Genomic DNA, 24932 nt, shown 5'->3' on the forward strand with positions numbered 1-24932 from the left:
GTATTAGTCACGCTGTGCTTTTCTGTGGTCTTCTCCTGCAGCAGGCTCTCTGTCCTCTGTCAGTGATGTGTTTGTGTTTGCTGCAGGTCAGTGATGTTTCACACGCTGACCCGAATGTGTTTACTATTTCCTTGAAGGCAGCCTTCAGCTTAAATTTATCTTTCATCCATATGTTTGCCTTCTCAGCACTGAGGCTGACTCAAAGTGATGACAGTTCTTTTTCTCTCCTCTTCCTCTTGGCAAGCATCTACCTCGATCTTCCTGTCTAGTGCACCTGTTCATACTCTCCTCTACTTCAGTTTCTGCAATTAAATTACCTGTGTGAACACAGAGGAGCGTGAGAGTGCAGCGAGTTTCCTTTTCTTCTTTCTGATTACTTTGTAGCTCGTTCTTATTCTGGCCTCAAGAGCCTTTTCCAACCTGTTCGTGTTTTCTGAAGCCATGTGCCACTCTCTCTCACCTGTGTCTGCTGCAGGCAGCCCTTCTTATTCATCAGTTTTTCATTTGCTTCCTGAAGGCTGGCACACACACACACACACACACACACTCTGCTATTTCAGTGCAACATTCTCAGTGGCCATCCTCGTATTATCTTCTTTAGCTGACAGAAGAGAGGGTTCAAGGCAGTAAGGAAACAAAACAGACGCCAACTGCTGTAAAACCCCAAAGAAAAAGAACAGACTGCATGTCTGAGCTGGAACCACTCCTACAGGTGCCACTAAAATGGTGGGGGCCTGTAATAGAGGGGTTTGTTACCATTGTGTTCTGTCATTTGCTTGAAATACACTAATACACAAGGGATTAGACAAAAGCAGAGCTCTGAAGTGTTGGATAAAAATTCAATGATTCATCTGCTGAAATTTACTAACCTCTTAAACTCAAATTTGTTTCTGCTTAATTTTTTTACAATGTTTTATAAGACATGAGCCACTGAATATGTCATCGTAGATATTCACATTTTAAAATGCCTTTTTTCAACCATCTGCTTTTATGCCTTCAGTAGTGTGTTCTTACGGAAGGGTGGAAATTGAGTAGGTGTTGACATTTTCAAGAAAAAAAGTGACTTTTTTTCCTTGTACTAAAAGGACATTTTTTTATTTTTTTTTAAAGGGATCAGTTGTGTAAAGTGTTTTCTTCCATCTAACATATTCCAGGAAAGAAAATGGCTTTCAGAGGAGAAAGTGTGTGAAATATTCCCCGATTTTCATCAGTACACTCACATTTGATCTTTTAATTAAACTACACCACCCCAGTTGCACTCCTGGGAAAGTTCTGTAGACAGATGGGTGACCCTGGTCAAACAATGACTGCTTATGAAGCTTTATTATACGTTTAATTTATTTTTCCTATTCATGAACCACTCGAACAGCATGACAAGTATTTTCTTACATTACCGGCAAGTCTGTCAGTCCTACAATGAGAACATGACTACTTAAAAGTACTTATTAAAACTTATGACAAATGATTAAATGACAAAAAAAAAAAAGGAAAAATCAGTGTTTTTACCAAGTACTTAAAACAGTTTATTTGAAATCTTTACAGATGTATCACAACTAGAAGTTACCAGAAGACTAAAAAGGTGAGATACCGAACGCAACTGTAACAAGTACATTACCTAGTTACATAATGCAAAAATGTGAATAAGCATAAATGTATAAAGGTACAAAAAAAGAACATAATTGTTAAACTGCCTGATTTATACATCCGAGATATGAAACTCAATGCCAGGTTAGATTTACTACTTGACAAATGTGACTTTTTGTTTATCATGAAAGAACAAGTGCAACAAGGACAAGGTGGAAGTGGTTACACTTTGGAGCAGTCAAACAGTACCTTTCCAGAACATGGTAAGAGTCAATGGTGGATTTGATTTGAAAATACAAAGCTCTGCATCTGAAATCTTTCCGGCGTGAGAGGAGCAACAGTATAAAACTTTTGAAAACTATGGAATGAGCAGACAATGAAATTTTAACTTACAAACCATAATGAAGCACAGGTTGCAAATCAGTGACTTAAAAAAAAAAAAGTAGCTTTATAAATATAATTGTTAAACATTCTTCCTCACTCCGTTTGACCCAAATGAATACTGCGTGATTCCATCTGTAGTATAGTAAAATCCTTTTTTTAAAAAAGTTTCCAACCCGGTCCCAACTACTCCCACCCCCTTCCCTAGAAACAAAATGGGCTGACAGGAAAACAAAAAAATAAAAAGGCAAAAAACTCGATTAATTAAAAAGTATATTTGTAGCAAGCAGAGTGTTCTTCCAATGTCTAAACAAGGTGGAACCTTGGTCCGGCAGTGGCGACGATGTCACTATAGGGCTCAGATTGGGTGACCTCGATGGCTTGCTGCTTCTTGAGGACAAGGAAACTGTAAAACTTGGCTGCTGCCTGCTTCTTGTTGTTGTTCCGGCACAAGTCCAGCAGACTGACTGACTCTGCACCAGTCTTAGCCATGACACGCTAGGGAGACAGAGGCACAAAGTGTCAAACTATGTCTTCTCCAATGACCCGAATGATCGATCAAGCATGCAATTATATACTTTAGTTTCGTTAAAACAAGGGGAAAGTACATGGATAAGTAGTTCCCAACATAATGCTTCTCTGATTCTAACATCTATAGGAAAATGTATACTACACAATCAGAACATCATAAACATCGTATTTTTCTAACCTGGAGACCGTGCAGCATCTGCTGTGTTCTCTTGTTCCATCTCTTCTCCTCCTGATCCTGGTCTCCAGTCTGACCGTCTTCATCCTGATGACCACAAACAACAGTACTCAGCATCAACTGTCCCAGACTTGTAACTTGCTATTGTGAATTCTGTTGTGGCACAACTGCCGCCACCACCAACTAAATTGTCAGTGCACCAGAAAAAAGCACGTTTCCCCTCACCTCTTCTTCGTCGCTGTCGTCCTTCTTGTCTTTGCTCTTCTCACCAAGGAGGTCAAGCTCAGGGACGAGCTGGGTGAGGTTGATGCTGGTCTCCTCTGGGGGAAGATCCACCTGGGGCATTTCTAACCTCTGAGACAAGATGGAGCGGTCAGCCACCTGTTGCTGCTGCTCCAATGGAGTCATCTGAAAGAGATGAAGATGTCGGAAGTCAGGACCGAGCTGTGCAATCAACTTTAGTAATTTAGAGATCATTTTGTATTTCTTTCTTAATTGTTGAGAACACGGAAGTCATGGAAGGTCTTCAAATCATCTACATTTTTGACACCTCCACATCAAATTACTCACAGGGAGGGGGCCATCTTTGTCGAGGGTCTTGCGCTTGACCCCACGGGGGGTGGAAGGAGGAGGCATGACTGTCTCATCCAAGGTCGTCCTACTGCCCTCCATTGCAGAGGCTGCCAGCAAACTAGGCTCCTCCATGATAGTGTGGTCTGAGGGAGAGATTGTGTGAAGAATGTCAAACACAGACTTATTCATCGATCATGTCTCAGTTCAGATTTTCTCCGACATGACCTACTCTCATCTCCTCCAGCAGCATGACTTACCAATAACATCTCTGTGCTGACTCATGACCTCCTCTCTGGGAACCTCTGGGTTCTCCAGCTCCTTGAGGAACTCATCCAGACTGTCTGCCTCTCCACCCTTTCTCCTCTTCCTCAGCTCATCTGGCACCAGAGGTGTCAGGCAGCGTGTGAACATCTGTCATCACAAATTTCCAGTTAAACTTGGAGGGAAGTAGACATACAATCACGACAACAGGAGTGTTTGTGAAGACTGATGTCAAAATAAAAAATAAAAAAAAGGGGAGAGCTTGCTAAATTATACATCAACAAGTTTTTCCATTCCATATTCTGTGGATGTAATGTGGCTGCGAAAGAATGTGGAAACGAGAGACAAAACCAATCACTTTCTTTCAACGTCTGCTTCTCATTTTAAATCTCAGAACCTGAACAGAATGTCAATGAAAGCTACAATATTATGAAAATCCTCTCAATTTTCTTATAACATCCTTCAGTCTGACCTGCTTGGAGTGTCAGACATCCAGTGTGCCTTTCATTCAAATTCTGTCTTATCTTTTAAGTGATTTCAGGGAGTCGGCACAGTCTCAGCATGTTCTCAAAGAAGAGTGGATATGTGTACACACAATAATACATGCATATTTAAAACAAGCATTTGTTACCTTGAGAAGCCTAGCATTCCACAGGGGTTGAGCGGGCAGAGAAAAGAGCTTCTCCACTCCTCCTGTCTCTTTCCACATCATAAGCTTCTTTGTGGGTGGGGCGAGATCCAGGGTGGTGACAATGTCGGAATAGTCGGACAGCTGAGCCCTGATGGTCTTGCTGTCCAACTCCTTCACACTGTCCACAATCAGCTTCCTCTTGCGCTTTGCCTTTGTCTCTTTCACTGCAAGAAAGGAAATATAAGCACTAAATGACAGCTTTACGGTTATTATGCCTCATACGTAAAGCGTAGATGAAAAAGAATGAGCCTCATATTATTTTATCTGCCTGCCAGAAAGGACTTCACTCACAAATGCAAATTAAATGCAGTCGGGTTGTTTGCTTCTTGCTTAATTTAGTCGTGCCACTATACAGCCATGAGTGTTTCTTGCTCAGCTGAACTCTTTTTAAGAAGTCATACTAATCAAAAAGTTTTATTAGATTAAAAAGTTTAAAGCTGTTCGAAGTTCAATGTGCACAGAATGTTAAATCACCACTAAATAAACATGATACAAGCTGTCTTTTTAGAGGCATCATAGAATGAAATAGGGCTGTCGTAGAGGAAGACAAGATACCACATTTTCGGACATGACACCCCCTTAATATGAAGACTGGTTCAGACAGAAATAATGACCACTGCACTGGTGGCGAAACAGGTGTTGTGTCCCTTAAAGAGTACCAGTGTGTGATGAGCTGATCTGCTGTGGCAAGATATTGTGTAACTTATTATTAGACTGGTGCGCTGTGTCTCTTCTCTACCACAACTCGATAGCTTTTAAATACTGCGACCAACAATTTGCACAATACGACATGGTTATTATAGTCTCAAATTTTGTACAAAGTATTATTGTTTCAAAAAGACTATTAAAACCCCACAAAGAATTAAAAGCAAAGATACAACCTAAGTATTTATTAAAACCAGCGTTTTGTCTCTCTTCAGATGTGAAAGTCTCACCAGTGATGTCGATGGGCTCCAGGGCAAAGGCTTCCTCTTCATTGTGAACCAGAGTAGTCTGTTCTGTCTGATCAGCCATTGCTGGCAGTGGCTCCGCTGGGCCAGAGTCTGGGCTGTCTGGACCCGCTATACCGACACACACCAAGAACATGCAAGAAATTACAATGTGCATTTACAATGCTATCACTACAAAGGTATTCCAGATGGCCATGTTTTTCCACATGTAACTGCATTTTATAGATTCAAAAGTGGATAAAATAGAAAATGTATAAAATAAAAAAAACCACACATTTCTAGTTCAACATTCTTTAAGAAACTGCTGTTCTTACGGGACTGGAGGTTGTCAAAATCGTCTTCATCATCTCCATGATCTGGAGGCATCATGACACTTTCTGTGATAGCTGGAGGATCATCAAAAATACCACCTCCATCTTCAGAACTCAGCAGCTTATCAACTGAGGAGAAAAAAATACAAGGTGGAATAACGTGACAACCAGCTTTTGATGATTTATCCTTTAAAAAAAAAAAACGTCAACAGCAGTCCAAAATTATAGATGGGATATTATATTAAAACTACTCACCCAACATTCCCCCATCACTGTTGGCCATGGAGCCATCCCCAAAGTCATCATACTCCATATGGTTGGACTTGTCAGGCAAATTAGCTGGACCAGGCTCAGCCTCCAGCAAAAGGTTAGAAGCTGCAGTACCAATCATCATATCCTCCTCAAATGTGCTGGCATCACGCATCATTTCTCGGTCATCCATGCCAAAGTCAGCTGAAAAGCAAATCAAGTCGTTACTATAAAAAACAAGCTGGATTTCTCATCCCTTCAAGTTAATGTCCAAGAATAATATTTTCATAAAACAATCAAATCTACAACAGCATAGATATGCAAAATTATTTTATTCAATTTATTTGTATATAGTGAGAAATATGACTGTATATGTTTATACCAAAGTCATTGTCCTGCAGGAGACTGAGGTTGCCAACATCCTCTCTCATAGTGATCTCTTCTACTCGGCTCTGGTTGAGGGTGAATTGCTGGGCCACATCTATGTCACTGTTTACAAAAAGATAACAGGATTGAACAACACTTGTGGTGGTATCTCAGCGTATAGAGCAATTTCTCTTTCAGGTATTGGCCAAAAGTATTTTGCACATAGAAACAAGCATGTAAATAACTCACTCCAAATCAGGAAGTGGCTGGTCAAAGTCATGGAACTCCTCGGGTAAGGTGATGGCATTGTAAGCAGCCTCTCTGTTTTCCTCAGGTAGATCCACCACACCTGTGTCCACACAGAGTCATAATATTGTTATAATACACAAATGTACTACATCATTGTATGCCTCAAAGAGCAACAATAAGTCAGTACTAAGTAAAATAAGTGTTCACTAGGGATGGGAAAGACATATCGTCTAAGACACATATCGTCTGAGACACAAGCACACATTTTAGCTATGGTTATGCCAATAGGGAGAAAGCATGGAGACAAAAGCCCCCACAACTAAGTTTTTTACTAGTTGCTTGTGTTTGTATGCAGCTAAATTTACCTTTATAGCAGAGCATCTGAATGTTTACCCCAGAGACAAATGTTTTTACAGTGTAGTTAAATTCTAAGGTCATTGTATTTTAGCTTGAATGCTAAAGAGAATGACTTGTTTTCCTTAAACATTGTAAAACAAGAGTTGATTCAGACAATTAAAATAAAAGTTTTAAGGATATCAACAAATTATACTTATTGTCAAAAATGGCACAGTATTATTTTTTGCCCACACCACCCACCCTAGTGATCAAAGTCAGGGGGATGTTCAAGTGGTTCCTAAGGTAACTACTTTGTACCTGGCCTAAAAGCCATCTTGATCTTGATGAAGGCTTCGTTACAGTCTGCAAGCAGGTACTTGGCCTTCCTGTGGTAGATTCTCACCACTCCTAGGAGCAGATGGCCTGATGTACGCAACGCCATCTTTACCTAATGGAAAAAGGCAGATGAAATACATAACACCATGAAAAGTGGCATTTATACCAAGTATGCACATTTCACTATTTATTAATAATAGCAATTGGTTGATAACGATGCAAAAGGACAAAGACGGGCTAAAACACAGAATTTACACAAGCCTGAAGACTAAAGTGAACATGGCCAATGCAGAAACTACAAATATGTTACCTTGGGTGAGATGATGCTCTCCACACTGCTCTCCAAGTTGCATTCAAACACATGGGCCTTGGTCAGCTTCTTGTCCCAGTGGGCCGCTAGCCAGATCTTGGCCAGCGGCCCACGTTTGCTGAGGACAAAGTGGGCGTAGAACATTGCCCTGGTTCCCCTGGTTCACACACTTGCACTGATTTAAGGTTCACCTGGGGGGAAATAAAAAATCTAATTTAAGGAAAGATTTAATATCACAAATTTGCATGGTGACATGGGTTGAATTTACCAAAGTCTACGTAGAATGATACAGACTCAGATCTGTAAACATTCTGTTTTTGTTTTACCATTCCTTGTTAAATAATGTAACCATCCGCCAACGAGGCTGTTTTCGGGCCGCGCGTGTCTGTGTGCGAGTGGGATAACTCAAAACGTAAACAACTAAATGTGGGGAAAAATGTCTACAGTTGTAGCTTATGGTGCAAAGAAAAATAATTACATTTAGTAATTTGGTGATTGGAATTCAAGATTTTTTTTAGTTCAGCCTTGCATGATAGGAGTCGATTGACACTGCGGGGAAAAAGGGCGGCCTTGTCGGAGGTTTACGCTCTCCGACTGCTTTCATTAGTATTTTTGAAAACATCTATTTAAAATAGCCATTTACCTGATACTTCTCCGTCTACGGTATCTGAAATAAACCTTATCTTGTCACGTCGGATGCTTACATGCTAACACACAGCTAACGTTAACGCTAGAATCAAAACTTCCCTGCTAACACATCTTCGATCTGTGGGTACGTTTATTTTTTTTTTAGTGATTTCCAATACTCACTCATTGTTGAATACAAACGGGGAAAACTACATTAAAAAAAAACGATTTTACGGTAATCAAAACAAGCGCCGACTTCATGCAAGTTCCGCCTATTTCCCAGTTAAGGAGGCAAACAGTGGTATTGCACATGTCTGCCCGCGGTAACCGACACTTTTCTCCAAACTCTCACCCACCACACCGTGGAATTTTATTTGCACCGTCACGTGAATCAGAAATGTAAAAAACAAAATATGCGCGTAACTAACTTCACCTAACTGGGAGCATTCGAGCGCCAAAGGCTTGGTCGATCCCAGTAAATAGTCGGCGCCATCAAGTAGGTCAACTAAATTAGCCGCCAGCTAACTACAAAAGAAGCAGTCATACAGTAAGCTAAGCGTCTGGGGCAGGCGTAGGTTACATTCCAGCTTTTCTGCAATGTCGGACGAAAGTACAGTCCCCCGACGAATAGAAGTAAAGTAATCGACACACGTAGAAGTCGCTCATTCAAACCTGCTCATACTTTTATCCATCTGCCAGCTACAACAGTGTTGCTAGCTAGAGGCTAACGGCTCCCTGTACAGCGAAGGCCACGGCAAATAAACACAGACGTGCATGCCGGTTTCTGCCTCGCACAAACGCATCAAAACAACTCATCGATGTCTCTGCTGCAGACACACTTACCCACAGTACGCCGCTTAGAGTGAAATTCCAATGATTATGTTATTTCTCCCAGCGAATTCTCCCCTGTTGTACTCATTAAAAGAGCCAAGATGGCGCCACTCGCCTTCCTCCCGCTCACCGCTGTCCTTTTAAAATCGGCAGGATGTTTACAGTCAAAAATGGCGGAGGAGGAGTCTGCTGACTGACGGTCTGCTGTACGCGCAGGGTGGAGATAGGGGGCGCTGTGGCACAGAGCTTACCGACCACTAATCAGACCACGAGCGAGGAAACCATGATGGATCAAACCTGGCAACAGGATGAAGTTTAAAAATATTATAATATTTTCCCTAAGATATAATTAATTGATTTAATCATTCTAAACTAAGTTATAAAGTTACTAGAATACGAACATTTCCCAGGGAAATGCAATTGGAGATGCTGAGTGCTTTCACCATTTGTCTGTCTGTCTCACAGAGTTTATGACTGGCGTGCATGTGTACATTCTAGCCTGCCTGTTTGTCTGTGACCTGCACAACCCAATTCATTTCCGCTTTGGAAAAAGTTACAGAAAATGTCTGAATGAGCCAACATTTTTAATTTATGAATTGTTAAAATTGGCTGTATAGGAGGAGATAGTCACCACAGTTGTTGATGTTGTTTTTATTATAATTTCTGTTGTTGTTATGCATTCATTTTTTTTAAGTCATTGGAAGGTAATCAATGCTCAATGAAGTACATACTTTTTGTGAATAAGTATGCTTTCTCAGTTCCCATCAACATCTGTACCTGATGGTCCTTAAGATTTTTGTTTTTGCCATGTCTATCAATTTGTGTGTGAGCAGCATAACCAAGTGTGTAAATCCCAGGAGATTATGCAGACTCTGTGGTCACTGCAGGACAGAGAGGAGGACACGCACATGTAGCATATCGACTAATAAGGAACAATTAATATAATTTTTTAAAACATTTGAACATGCTGAGGGCTCAACACTGAAAGACACATTTCAAAGGAGAGTAAGAGAGTAAAAAAAATACAAAAAGAAAAAATGACCTATACAATAAAACACCAACAACATTTTTCACCAGATTTGGGACCCACTCAACAGATATGTGATGGAAGTGCCAGGGGACGTGTAAACAGTAACCCTCTGCAGTGACTCACGCTCAGTGTTACTTGAGCTTTAAAATCTAGAGAAAGCACCCTGTGTCCACTCCCTACATTTTATTTAGTTTTTTTTTGTTCAGGGGTGAAAGTCCCATTTCAATGCTGGGGGGCGGGGGGGATTGTATTCACAACATAACAAAGGAAGCACAGTTATATGCATTGAACAAACATGTTAAATCAAATGTATATAGATTTCTTTTTGTATAAAATGAACTTAAATTGAGTGTAATTCATTAACCAGATATAAATTGGGGGGGGTGGAGTGGGGATTTCACATGTTTGTTCAATGCATATAAATGTGCTTCCTTTGTTATGTTGTGAATCAAATGGTATTTTTTTTCTGACATTTTACTGTTTATTGTCCCCCAACAATGAAATGGGACTTTCCCCCTGAATAGAACTCCCATTGTAAATGACTATCAAATAAAATGTAGGGAGTGGAAACTGAGTGCTTTCTCTAGATTTTAAAAGTGTTACAACAAATCCCAGGTGACACTGATTTAGATCCAACACCTAACCAACTATAACTCACATGCTGCGCATTAACAGAAAAGCCCAAAGCTAATTTGCCACATTTTAACAAGAAAAGCACAGGAGCACTTGTGTTGCCAGTTGCTGTTGCCATAGGTGTGCTGTCTGCAATGAAGGCTTTTCTAATGACTTATCACTAACTACTTTTGTTGTTGTTTGTACTGCGGAGGCGATAATTGGTTTAGATGCATTTAAAGAAAAACTTTTAGGAGACAAACTAATTCTGCAACGGAATATTTACACAAGAGGGAAGCAATCTGCAGCCAATCAAACAGAAAATCAATCCAATGAACGTATCTCCTTGATGTGCGGGGTAACTGGGGAGCCACGCAAACTACAAAACTAATTTCCAAACACTATATTCGACACAGAGATGAGGACAAGCATTCCAGACAGAGAGAGAGAGAGAGCGACTCATCTACAATCAAATTGTAACATTGGTATGCAGTAAAGCAGATTTGTGTCACAAGCTGCTGCTGCTGCCAGCTGAGCATGTTTATGTCTTTCCAGCAGCAGGACTCCATGACCCTGTTCGGATAACCGAGTGAGCACGCACACACCATTACGGTCATGTTACATTTGTTTATTTAGAAGCAGTACGGTTTGAGAATTGATTTGTCAAATCATGTAAGTCACACATGCACTGAACATCCATCAGTCACTGTGTGTCTGAGCTGCCCGCCGATGACGACCAGGCATTATAATAAAACGCGGTCACAACACCGGCAGGTCTGAGGGAAGAAATAATCTCGCAAATGTATTGGACTGCGCTCAGATGTGCTCCTAAAATCAATGCCATCCCTGCTTTCACACATATTTCATCACTACACAGTGGTATTGTGAGGAGAACAAATTATTGATCTGTGCCAAACATGGCTCTGCGACTGAAAGCGAACAGATGTAGAGGAGGCGATGCTGAATTTGAAATGATGTTAAATTAAAAATTGAATGGAGGTATTTGATGTGATGATGTGTTGCATCACTGATTTATGGGAGTATTAAATCAGGCCCTTTTTTTTGTATCGCCGTCTAAACCCTTGTGCAGTGTGAACAGAAGATGACATAAATGCAGCTGAGCCATGTCTGCACGGTGACACAGTTCTTTTAAACGAGATAATTTTATCCTGATTTCTGATTGATGCTTGCTGTGACAATGCTTAGCAAACGTCTTCAAAGACGCCAGCCTCCTCTGTTCTGTTGCTTCTTTTCTTAACAAAGTGTGAGTCACAAAGCCTGCTACATCGGATTATCACTACCCAAACACAAGTACATTATTATGTGTACAGCTGTAGGATATAAAACATCGGGTTGTTTGGATGAAGTGAGCATTTTTCTATGCACTCACAAACACACACTGAGGAGATGTGTGCTAACAGTGGAGACGGATTTTTATAGAGGCAAATGGTGACTGGACAATTAGATTCCTTCAATCCTATGGAATTCATTATTTCTGGATTATAGTGTCTTGTTTACATTAGTGTGTACTTAATCTAAATGTATTCAATTGCGTTGCCATTTGGAGCCCATTCCTACTCCTCTGTAAAATGACCTCTTTTATACAACGCTCTATTTTCAAACCCATAATGCTCATGTGATGACAGTAATTACTGTAAATGTGTGGTTTGTTTGTCTGTGGAAATGTTTGAAAGTATTTTTTTCCCACTTGTTCTGATTCTTTTTTTAAATTATAGTTTTTATATATTGGAATATTATTGGAATTTTGGAGTTTTTTGGCTAGCATGTTGCCATAGTATCTCCAAGTACAGATGATGGAAAGAGAGAGAGAGTGTCATTTTTAAATTTGGCCTTGAGTAACAGACTTTAATCCAACATTGGCCTGGCTGCCAGCATATACTGACATCCATCTCCACTGCAGATAAACATCTCATCAAGAGGACTTAGATGTTTTGAACTGATTAGCATACAAGGAGACTTCTCGCACCCAACAGCCCCCTTGGGTGCAGTAAAACTCTCCCAATAGTGCTGCCTGGTAAATTACACATTATTGGAAATCACTAATTTATATAAACCCAGCATCAGGAGCCTCTGTTTGTTTCTCAGTCCTCACAGAATGGATGTTGGTTTTGTGTTGCTTTAACTATATAAAATATCCTGTTTGGACAAGTGTCTTGCCTTTTACACACAGTTAATATTTTTGCTTTGAGAGTTTGGGGCGATTGTCTCCGTGTATATATTTTGGGAGGAGCAATCTCTCCCATAGCTGTTGCTCGGGCTGAGTTGGCAGCTCCTTTGCACCATGGGATCATCCTGGATGGATTGTGTTATTTATGCAACGTGTCTAAACCAATCATCCTGACAGATATTTGTGTAAACACAACAGTTCCTTGGCACAAAATGAGGTTCACACATGCACAGGAAGCAGGAAGCTAAAGATATTGAGGTCGGCTCTCCTGCTGCGAGTATGACACAGAAAACCAACGTGCAAAATGTGTTTGGGAGGCCTGGGAAAAAAAAGGCAGTTAGCTGGTCAGTGGTTAAGAAGGATGGCAAGGTGAAATGGGGACAGTGGCATAAATCATGGTTAGTAAATTTCAAATTCAAGCACTTTTCAAGCAACCTCCAAGTCCATTTTCCATCGTATTCAGCACCGTACAGCAATATATTTAGACAATACTAAAAACATTATTTTACTTTTTAAATTCACATTATGGAAACACATAAGTCCCCTGACTGCAAGTAGCCTTTTAAAGCAAGCAAGTTACAGGTGGAGCAGTTTTCATTTTAGTCTTTCTCCGTCTCAACATTCCAGCATCGATACGTATCATAAAGGTTACATTTTCACTTTCATGTGGAAGCACAGAGAACACCACCAAAATTAAAATAGGACCCAAAGAAACAAAAACAGACAGATTTATATCAAACATTTTATTTTTTTGTTTTTATTTTTAAAAAAATTGCTTACAAAATGTTGAATTTTTTCCTCTATCTGCCCGTGTTGAATCTCCATGAAGTTAGGCCTGCAATAACAGAATAAATGAAGGAGGCAGGCAGTGATTAAATTGAGACATATTTCTGCCTGATAAATACTGTGTATGCATGAGTGAAGTTCCTAATGTATGTGCATTACATGCATTACCATCCTTGTGACGGCCACTGCTGAGCCATCGCAGGTGCAGTAATGCAAGGCAGTGCATGTGTCAGTCCAAGTCTTGAGAAATGTTCAATTAACAGAAAAGGCAGGAATGTCAGTATCAGATCCAGTGGTAAACAGTATTTAGGGAGCCATTACATGTTACTGGCTATTGATTACACAAATAAACAACAAACTGCTACTGTAATGAAAATGAGGACCTGCTTGTTGCACAAGGCAGAAGGAAAAACAACAAACTTGTAAGTGTATTTCTTCAGAAGGCACATCAATATGTAACCCCACGCCCTCTCAAACAAGGACAGAGAAAAGAAAATGAAAATGTCTTCCTAGATATTGCACCAAGTTCATTTCTGAAATGTTATTCTCTGTAAAATATTTACTGTGTTTAGTAATACTAGGGTTGTTTATTTACTTTCAAGCTACACATTTTCAGAGGAGGAAAAACATGCAGCCCTTCTAGATGCTGATTTCTCAGTCTCCCACTGGTACGCACCTCTTGTAGACCCCTTCCTCGCACACTTAATAAAAAAAAAAACAATACATTGATGAGCCAAATAAATACGGGAATAGTTGGCATTCCTCATATTAGACAAAAAAAATATTTACAAAGAAACTAATGGCACAAACTAGGGTCTGTGAAGCTCATTGAAATGATTGTTTTATCTTCCACAGTAATAAAGCTGAAGCTGCTGAAGGAGGACTCTTTCGCGTCCAGAATTTCACACAGAAACGCTGCATACATTTCAAAGACAGAAACGTCCACTTGGCGATCGTTTAAAAACAAAAAGTGCACATTCAACGTTCATCAATTTACATTTACAGACAATCTGATATGACAAATCCAACCAAAGAAGGGGGAAAAAGGTAAGTATGACAGTATAACTGGAACCAAACACAAAGAATGTGTTTAATCCAATTAGCCTACTGATCCGTCTGCAGAGACCCAATTTTATGTGCCACCGACACTTGGTCGTCAATTAACAGATTTTGCGCTAAATGAGATTTGCATCTCAGCTTTAGAAGGCGAACGTATATGAAACGCTAAAGATTTAATTAACGCGACATGCTGAATTACAGAACACCAGATTTAATACACTCATTGTCACAGCAGCACTTTGTTTAAATCAGTCATTATCAAACGTATTTGCACTGGAAACTGAAAAGCTCATAATTAACTGTGGCTGAGAATACTTACTTAATAGAATAGATCTCTCCTTAGGCCTGTTTTGAGTTTTGTCATATTTATTAGTAAAAAAAAGAAAAAGGTAAAAACTAAAATAAAATACTGTAGTCTACTTAGTATAATACCAGCTCATCAAGATGAACAACCTGTATCAGGTTCTTGTCACTGAACAAAATGAAATTGGGTCTATGAGAGGGGGGAAAATAACACAAATGATCTCTTGTTAAACAATTATCTGGCCTTCAGAGTGGTTTGTGTAGACTTGACTGGTGGTTGGCTTGACTGGAGAGCTCAGCGTCTCTGAACCAAGCAGCTCCTATGAGCCTACACTGTTCTTCAGGCCAGCACATGTTCAAGTACTGGCTCTCGCTTAACATATGAGCCTGACCAAAAGAGACTTGCTAAAGGTTCTGAGTGGCACAAAATCACAATTAGGTTTGTATGAAGGAACAAATTGAAATTAGAAACCGTCGAAACAAAGCAGCAAGACCAAGGTTCTTATCACGCCTTCCTCTATCTCCAATATCCCAACGCCACTAGATAGACTTGAGGCACCGTGAATATCAGCTCAACGATGGTTGAGGGGTTGTCAGTCCTCTTTTTTTTCTTCTCCTCACCGACTCCACTGTTGGTTTTAAGACAATCCAGAGAAGAGTAGTGCTGGGCATTCATTAACTGTATTAAAAAAATAGCAAAACACGATCCAAAATAGTGTTATCCTCTGTCGTAGTCATAATTATCAATAAATTCTGTTGAGAAAAACTTTTCAGGAACCTGTGCATAGTGTACAGAGCAGAACAGACAGTCTTGTTCAGTGGGGCGGAGCTGCACTACTACACTGGGACACTGACGCAGTGAGCTGTGATTTACAACTCCCATGAAATTGACCACTTGAATTCAAAGTGAAGTACGTTCATGTCCTCAGCCATAGCGTGTGCTCAGCTGTACACCAATATACACACACACAAGAAAAGGTATAGAGGGGAAACTGAGGAAGTACAAAGGATATAACAGACGAGATATATGGATGTGCTGTTCTCTTCTGTTGGGAGTTTATATTCCTCCTCTCCTCCGCTACCCAATCCTATTTGCTTCTCCAGTGATTCATTAATGCAATCATGGAGCGGCATTACATTACTCTGTGTGTCCGCCCCCTCACTCTGTCTTTGGTGTGTCCAGTGGAGAGGGGGCTCCAGAACGTTATAGTCTCTCAATATCCCTGTACTTCTTCCGCAGTATGGACACCTGGTCTTTGAACAGGACCGGGTCCAGCCTCATCTGAGAATGGACCAGGGGCATGGTGCCAAACCAGCTGGCAAACTTGTTCATGCAGGTCTGACGCTGGGCAAAATGGTCCGGATCAGCCCAGCGAGATGCCCGGGAGCTCTGGGATTTGGGGGGAAGGAAGAGAAGGATGGGGGATTGAAAGGGGAGGGGGGTGAAAAAAAGAAAATAAAGAATGAAAAATCAGTGGAGGCAGAGGGAGAAACAGAGTCATGAGAGCAGAGATGTAAATAAATAATACATCACCGATTATTCTGACCTTTCAGCACCTATTGTAATTATTCATGATGTTTTTGTGAAAGAGCAAATTTTAATTCAGTGTTCTGTTTATTCCTAATAGCAACACTGTTAGAGTTAAAGTGGTACGTTTTGTCTCTGTGGTAGCAGTCAACATTAACAAGGAAAAACATGGGTTTTTGTCCATTAAATACAGTCTCCTTGAAAAAAAATCTAATCATAAAATGACGGTTCTGTGTGGCTTTCACAGTAAAAGGGCATATTTCACTGTTGGAATATTTACAAGAGACGGTAGCAGAACCATTGTCTACCGCTTTATCCTCTCCACATGAGGGTCGTGCGTCACTGGAGCCAATCCCAGCTGACACAGGGTGAAAAGCAGTGCACACCCTGGACAGTTCGCCAGTCCATCGCAACAAGCAATTTACAGTGTTCTTAAATAATCATTTAATTCAAAGTAAATATCAGTGTCCACTCTGCTTTTGGGCATATTATTGAACTAGAACTAGAACTAACTCAGTCCAGACTTGTGCTATGTGTATATGATGACTTTATTATGATTTTAATTAAAAGTGTATCGTGAAAGAATAAGTAACAAATCCTAATACGGTCATCCTCACAACGAACACACAAGCATTTAGTGCCAATTTGCCCCTGGGGGACGTCACTGATGCATACTAAAGCAATTTTACATCACGGTTACTGTGCCTCACCTGACCCATCATAGTCTCCTTATACTGCTTCTTCTGGGTGACCTTGATGGGTGGTAGTTTAGTGACACTTGACACAAGAAAATTCATCAGAATGTCCTCACAGTTGGACATCTGGTCTACCATATTCTTCAGACTGGCTGGAAGATAATTGGTGTACAAGTGGTGGTAGTACCTAAGGGGAAATCAGGAGGATTTGTGTTAATATTGAAGTAGATGGGAAACTGCACCACAGAAGTTAGCAGAGGAAGAAAGCTGAGGTTCAGTACTTGTGATAGAAGGCAGCCCCAGTCAACACCATCGAGTAGTCATTGGTCCATTTTGAAGTGTAGCCCCACCGCTCCTTGTTGCTGTCCCAGAAGTGGCTTCGGGCTGGGTAACCAACAATTCGGTCTGGGAAACTCTGCCACACAGTTAAGGCAAAGTCCACCTGGACCAGAATCAGAGAGATAGAGACAGAGAGGGAGGTGTTTAGAAAGCACAAAATGCAAGTCTATCAAAACAGATATTTTGACATGTCAAAACAAGAAAATCTCAGGTGGCGCTGATGACATTTAATACGGCTCTATTTAGCTCGCGTCTCCCAGAAAGACATGACTGTGTAACAGTGAGCCACCATGACTAATGCCTTCTCTACCTGCAACTGAAGCAGCTTAATGTCATTCAAACATCCCTCATTTCATTATTTACACCCGTGCTTTCAGTACTGAGGCATGTCTAACAGTCAGCTGTGGTAAATGCATTCACATCTACGGTGGAAATCACTGAAATTGTCATAGCTGCTACTGCTCTGCTAACTCCTCCACTTTTACAGATCATAATCGTGAGTAGGTTATGCATGTGGCGGTTAATATTTTCACCCTGACTATTTATCTTTTTAATAAAATGCAGTCATGTGGGTCATTACTTCCATCCATAACCATGTGATAAATATACACATCTATTAGATTGTAATCTGCAGAAGAATTAAAGAAAAAGACAAATTATTATCAGTTTATAGTCACCACTTTGACCCAGATAGATGTGCGATGACTACAAGTGGTTTCCACAGTATTAATGAGAAGCTGCACAACATATATAGAACATGGAGATGACTAATTGCTGTAAATGACGTTGCCATTATTCTCTCTGACCTCTGTGGTGGACAGCACAGTGTCCTCATCCAGACTCAGCACAGCATCGGTGGGGATGGTGTCATAGGGCAGGAAGCGGCTGCTTATCACCTGGTTTGATTTTCAAAACACAAGACAGCAACAGTGTTAACATGTGGTTCAACTAAAACATCCAGTGTGTAAACAGGACCCATATGAGCTTCTCCACGTCTGTTTGCGCTACAGAGCTGTTTCATCATTGACAGCAGAGTCAGCCAAATATACGAGCTAAGGCCTCATCTACACAGACACAGAACTCAAAAAGGTTTCCGTCAACGTGGCTTTGTTTCAAGAAACAAACCCCCCACCTCCAAATAACTCTAAACACTGTAGTACATATGCCAGGCCTGTATGTGGTCACTTTGCTACAGAAATACAACATATATGGAGGAAGAGACGATGAGCATGGGCATAACGCATGTGTGCCATGTACAAACTTTTATTTTTTTATTGAGCTTTGTTCAAAACAGAGACAATAAAAAAAAAGAAAAAAAAGTTAACATAAAGCGAACAGATCAAACAATCTCAAAACACAAGAGGAAGACGATGAAGACTGTGACGGTGAATGCAAGCACAAGAGAGGTGGGGCTATGACATCATCATTTTCCCAAAGTGGCGAATTAGTTCTACACAAGAAAACACAAGGATGGCATTTTGAGGTTTTCCCACTCTGGAACCCGTTTTCAAAATAAATTCAAAATGCCAGTTCCATGTGGATAAAAGTTAGAATGATTAAAAAAAACAAACAAACAAAAAAAACTAGCAGATTCAGGGGCATGTACGGCCCCTGATATTCCTGCAAATGATTGCAAAATGCATCTCACAGATGAGCTTAAAACCACAAATGCACTGGAGTGCATTAAAATCCAATGAAGAGCTCATATTTTTGGAATGTAAATACAAATAACTCTGTACAAACAAGTGCATAGAAGGTAGGTTTCAATTTAAGCAATATGTGCACACTCATCTAAATGCCACTTTCAATTGAATTATACTCTAGTATGTGGGTTTCCACTCCCAACAGCAGCAATCTTGGTGGTTAAATTGGCATTCAATTTCAAATACTTTTGTGATTAACACCAACACTCATATCCTACAGTTTATGCACGCATGTCTTTGAAAAACAAGCAGTCGCACCAAAGTCCTGATTGGTAAATCTCTTTAAGCTGATGAGACTGATGGTGGTTGGCAGGGGTTGGTTACTGTGGTTAAAATTCAGAAATAATCTCTGTAATGTTGTCTGTAAATATTAAATGGCATTAATGAGACATTTAAAAACTGCCATGACTCAACTCCTTTGAGTCAAAATGGATGTGCCACTGGAACTTGGCAGGATTTGAAATTGAAATTTTACGTCTCAAAGTGAATTAAACTGCAGGTTTGCAGATCTGATTGTGAAATGTCTTGACATACCATTGCAACTGCATTGAGACAGTATCAGCCTGAGGCACTTACCTTGCTCTCTCCTTCTATCACAATGACGGGAACTGAGGTGGCAGGCCAGCGATACTTCGCAGGAAGAGGCTTATCACAATTCCACAGAACTATCACCTGCACAAAAACAGATACAACTTAGACATCGCTCTCCATTCAACATAGACATTCACCTGGTTATCTGCATATGTGCACCAAAGAAAATCTGCTTTTAATGTTTGACAACCCTCTATGGAAGAAAATGTCTTTATTTTTTTCATGCATTTCTACATTTAAATCCATTATCAGAACATTCACTGCACCTACAGCTACAGTCACTGCTATAATAAAATGTGTCAACATCTTAATAATAGCTATACAATCCTAAATTCAGGAAAAGTCAAACAAAATCAAGTGGTTAAAAGACAGACTACCTTAAAATCAATCACTGTCATAGATAATATACTTATCATGTTTAGATGCAAGATTCCATTCAGAAATGACAGGTTTTATGCACCATTTTGATCATGGAAAGCAGCTTGATATATTTGCCACAGAACACATTAGTTATTACTGTATGAGCAGTGTTATGAGCATCACCACTTTGATCATGTGTGAGGTTGAGTGTTGGGTCTTTAAGTACCTGAGCACAGTACTGAGACTTAGCCACAGCCACGAGCAGCTTCATGACTGGCTGCGACTGAGAGACCAGCGGTGTCACCACATGGATGATCGCTGTGAACTTGGGGTATGGCTTGACACCTGGTAAAAAAAGAGTAAGTTCAATAACATAGTGTATCACTTGTGCATGAGCTTGATGCAATTGCAGGTGCAGCTTTATGTTTTTTAACTCTGAGCATCTCTACATTGATTACTTAAAGCTGTATTGACACAGAGTGAAGCTGAACAGGCTTTTAATAAAGCACATAAAGAAAACAGCGTCACTTTTCCAAATGTCCAAAGTCACTAACAAGCTGCCTGTCTACACATTTAACCCATGCACAAATGCATCATTGCAACACACAGCAGGTATAAATGATGAGCTACTCTGTATTGATAAAGAGACACTGCATAACATGTGGCAATGTCACTGATTCTCATGTCAGAAAACAAGTATGCAACAGATGCTCCACACCAGCTGTTCCTGTGCCACGTCTTAATGAGGGTGAGCCTTTAATGTGGTTCTTTGCCAACTGTATAGCATAAGCAGGAATAATTCACTGACCCAGCTTAGCGTAGTAGAAAGGAAAGTCTCCCAGATATGTAGAGTAGCGAGGCAGAGTAAAAAGACCTCCAGGCAGACTGTTCCACATAAGGCTGCTCCTAGAGGTGTGCTGCAGAACACGATCATGGATTATCTGCATAGATACAGAAGCAAAAGGAATTCAGAAGCATGTCGTCTGTGAACCTGTCAACTGAACATCTGAGTGACTCGTCACACTTCAAAAACCCCTCTATGAAAAAGGCGTACCTGTGAAACGTTTAAGGACAAAAAAACAGGAAAACATTAAACAGTCTGACAGTACATTTTGAAAATAAGTGCAGACAAATATGTCTTGGCACTTTTCAAATGACCAACTAATGTGTCACTAAATGTGTCACTTCAAATAAACAAGTATCCTACAAAAGCATTGTTTTTATTTTTGGAGATTTCTTTTCATCTTTATCATTTTTAATTATGTTTTCAGCACATTTCAATCACTGATGACTAACTATGACATCCTACTGAGAGTAACAAAATGACTTTATCAAACTTAAAAATGATCACATCCATACTCAAATATTTTTGAAGATGTTTTTAGTGACTTTACTAAAAATAAGCTGTGATGCTTAAAAACATCTAAATGAATCTGGTGTTGGCATCAGGCTTTTCCATTATGCTAAACCAAACTCACAGGTCAGCTATCAGCAGGCTTTACAGGCCCACAGCATCAACTGATGTTACACAGATGTTACACAGTGAGCTGAAACCTTAATAAAAATATTAATGAGGCCTGGGTAGCTACAGAGAAAAGTAAACCTATTTGGTTTCTGTAGGATTTCATTGTGATAAACAGATTCTTAAGCTGCAACTACAGCCTGTTTACAGTAACATATCGAGAGTCCAACTAAAATGTAACCACTAATTGTACCATGTTTTGTCTTGGACCTTACAGGGTTAAGACTCTGAGGAGGAAGATCAGGTTCATGGGACTGTAACTTTACCTTGACTTCTAGAACCCTGACCTAATACTTCTTGAGACGACGCCTCTGTAACACTATCGGAGGACAACAACTGACTAACTGTAAACTGCAGTAAGCAATAGGTCTTACGGAAAATGTGACAATTGAATATCAGTAGTGACTTCCCTCTTGTGTGTTTGAATCTTAACATTTCAAATTTAAAGCAGCCAACTCAATAAACATCAGTTACAAGCAAATTAGTGACACATTTTTATTTTTTTATAAATGATATTCAGGCAGATTAACAGATTATTACAGTCAAACAAATGTAAAATGAAATTGAGGGGAGTGAATTTTTGGAGATGCATGAATATGAATTCATCTTTTTCAAGTATGATTTGAAAACAGATAGCTGAACTGTCAATTCCTCTGTTATCCCCTATCATTTCTCCTTGCTTTTGTTTCTGCTTGTTTGTCATTTCAGCCTAAGAGCCGTATGATAGCCAGGTAGAGGCAAGAATACAGATAAATAGACTCTGACAGCAACCAATTACTAATATGATTGATGGCCAAGCAAGAACAACAAACAGCCTCAAGAACATGACAGCAGTGTTTACCATTGTGTGTGTGTGTGTGTGTATGTATATATATATATATATATATATATATATACGTACACATACATATACACACACACACACATATCATACTTCTTGGTTTTTGCATCTAATCTGGAGCAGGTCCATTGTGGATACATCTATATTTAACACAACCTTTACTTGCATGATGTAAAAGTCTATATCTGGGATAAGCATAATGGGGAGACTCAAACATTTGCATAAAAAAGGGTCTGTGCTTTGTTTGCTTTTCAACGTTTTTCATGCCTTTGTGTGCAACCATTGTAGTGCAATGTGTGGGCCTGTGTGCATACCTCCAGTGTGGTCAGTACTATTTTCTCCACAGAGTTGAAGTAAGCCTCCCATAGAAACTGCGTCTGCTGTCTAAGGGACAGAATCTTATCCTGGTGGATGGAGCGCACTGTTGAGGGGATCTAAAACAGTGGTGGACGCATGTTAATATATACTGAAACAGAAACTGATAAATCTGTATTTGACACAGTTCAGTCCACAAAGAACAGTGTCTGTGGAGCAAGAACAAGATTTGCCTCAGTACATGTATGAAGTAAGTCTTAAAGGTTGTGTACAGTAAATCTCAAATAAACAGTTTTACAGCAGCTCAAAAAGACAGGTCAAAATTTATAAGTCAGGACTTTAATCTGTACACATAAAACACACTGTTGCAAACTGACTTACAAAATCTGAAAAAGAAGAACCTGTACTCTGACCCTGGAGTACAGAACAGATTTTTATGTCTCAAACTGTTTCCTTATAGCACTGATAACTTCAAATGGATACCCCCCACACACACACACACAACACACACACTTTTGAAGCTGTTCGCACCTGTAAAAGCAGCCTTTCATCCCCAATCACAGCTGCCGTATTCCAGTCGACGATCTCCGAGAAGGGAAGCTCCCAGCCATTACTCAGCATCACGGGCACACAAGCTGCCTGTTAAGAGTAACACCACATAAAAAAATCCACAGCTAGTTATTGAGACGAACTGTTGAAGAAAGTGATGCAAAACATACATAGTATAAATAGCGTATGAATAAATACAAGTATTAAATCAGTGGAGTGGATGAAGAAATGCTGTCAGTGTCATGTTCCCTGTGACACTAAAGTAGTTGTATTGAAAGGGAACAGCCAGGTGTTATCCCTGTGGTTTTATCTCTGCTTCAACAGGTAATAAAATAAAGATAAACTGAGCAGAGCAGAAAAGCGGAAAAAATAATAAATGGCTTACGCTCTGCAAACCCCTGCCATCACTGGACAAGGTCCATTTCTCAAGCAATCAAATCAGGCAATTTAAGCAACAGGGGCAACATCTTCCTACACAGTTCCATTAAATACAGAACTACTGCAGCACCCTGATGACTACTCTTAAAGTGACAAGGCACTGCAATCTCATAAAACGTTCATTATGTTCAGGGGAAAAGAACATGCACTTCAAAATATACTTGAAAACGTAGAAAATTGCACTGTATTGAGTATCCATATTTGTGTGTGAGCGTGCATGTGTGCTTGTGTTTTTGATAGTACAGGCTGCTTTCTGCCTGCAGTGACTGGGCTTTCTGTTAATCTGTTAAGCAGGGTACCATCCACTGATGGACACATGAACATTCATGTCCAGGCACAAACGCTCCCGCTTCATCACTGCAGCACTTGTATAATCTCAGCAACCTGCTGAACCAATCCCTACCGATCTGCCCTGCCGACCAATCATCTAGAGATTCCTGCAGCTCAAAGCTAACACAACTAATCATGCATGTGCACACTCAGACACACTCATCTCGCTGCTCTTAAATTATAACTCAATTCTTTTGCAAATGTGCTCATTACATGACACCAGGTTTTCTCTCTCAAGGATCTGTAAAATCACTCAACCCTTGCTCAACGCCTCGACTCATGGTTAAATCATGTGATTGTCTCCACTCTGGACAAACCCACTAAACCCTACCAGGCTTGTTGAAATACTTCACTGAGCCAGTGTATCCAATGCAGCTGATAAGCCATCAACTTATCCAAATTCCCTAACTTTTGCCCGACCCTTTTTGACTCTCTGTGCTGCCCAGCGTAAGGCTGAGTTTGGAGTGAAACACTAATACCTCCAGGCTGTGGTCCAGTTGTGTGCACACCAGCCAACAACTGCACACCAGCTCAATTGAAGCTGCACAGTTTCTCCCCTCGTGTTGACCTAGTGAACATTCTCACCGTCTTGCCATGTCTGCCTCCCAGGTCCTCTATGGTGCAATTATCTTCTAAAACCATTCAGTACAGAGTCACTGCTCCTCTTCTATTGTAGGCTGAAGAGTCATCACTCTTAAGCTTCTTCCTCAGAAACATTTTGTCAAATAATTTCTTTGCTCTTTTGACACAAACTTCACTAGTCAGTCATTTGTTTTTCATGGTTACACTCAGTAAAGTGTATATCACTGGTAGAGGAAAGAATTATTGATTAAAATATAAATATAAATTCTGTCATATACTGTACATATTCACTGAAATGTGAATATATGCAAGTATATCTGCAATGCAAAGTGTGCAAAGTGTGTAAAGGCAAAAATGTATTAAAATCTTGAAAAAAACCTATGTTTGATATATCTGTGGT

At 40.1% G+C, this 24932-nt stretch overlaps 2 protein-coding genes across 2 annotated transcripts in view; both read right to left on the bottom strand.

Moving 5' to 3' along the window:
- Positions 1-1497: 1497 nt before the first annotated feature.
- On the bottom strand, positions 1498-8913 carry LOC122775017 (double-strand-break repair protein rad21 homolog A-like). The gene is made up of 14 exons (XM_044034688.1): positions 8774-8913; positions 7304-7494; positions 6976-7105; positions 6322-6421; positions 6089-6195; positions 5713-5910; positions 5461-5586; positions 5132-5257; positions 4137-4360; positions 3502-3655; positions 3242-3387; positions 2897-3079; positions 2675-2758; positions 1498-2463 (listed from the first exon to the last, which is right to left on the bottom strand). Exons 2-14 carry the CDS (start codon positions 7445-7447, stop codon positions 2272-2274), a joined length of 1914 nt encoding a protein of 637 aa, XP_043890623.1. The 5' UTR covers positions 7448-7494; positions 8774-8913; the 3' UTR covers positions 1498-2271.
- A 4423-nt stretch (positions 8914-13336) lies between these two features.
- Positions 13337-24932, bottom strand: part of LOC122774807 (exostosin-1a-like) — a 35558-nt gene continuing 23962 nt past the window's right edge. The window contains exons 3-11 of the mRNA XM_044034337.1: positions 23165-23272; positions 22633-22752; positions 20764-20896; positions 20182-20300; positions 19581-19676; positions 18108-18197; positions 17244-17404; positions 16978-17149; positions 13337-16129 (exon numbers count right to left, since the gene is read on the bottom strand). Of these exons, the coding sequence (XP_043890272.1) occupies positions 15944-16129; positions 16978-17149; positions 17244-17404; positions 18108-18197; positions 19581-19676; positions 20182-20300; positions 20764-20896; positions 22633-22752; positions 23165-23272 (1185 nt within the window). The 3' untranslated portion in view covers positions 13337-15943. The remainder of the gene's footprint in view (positions 16130-16977; positions 17150-17243; positions 17405-18107; positions 18198-19580; positions 19677-20181; positions 20301-20763; positions 20897-22632; positions 22753-23164; positions 23273-24932) is intronic.

Source organism: Solea senegalensis, linkage group LG9 (genome assembly GCF_019176455.1).
Source record: "Solea senegalensis isolate Sse05_10M linkage group LG9, IFAPA_SoseM_1, whole genome shotgun sequence".
In the NCBI taxonomy this organism is placed as follows: domain Eukaryota; kingdom Metazoa; phylum Chordata; class Actinopteri; order Pleuronectiformes; family Soleidae; genus Solea; species Solea senegalensis.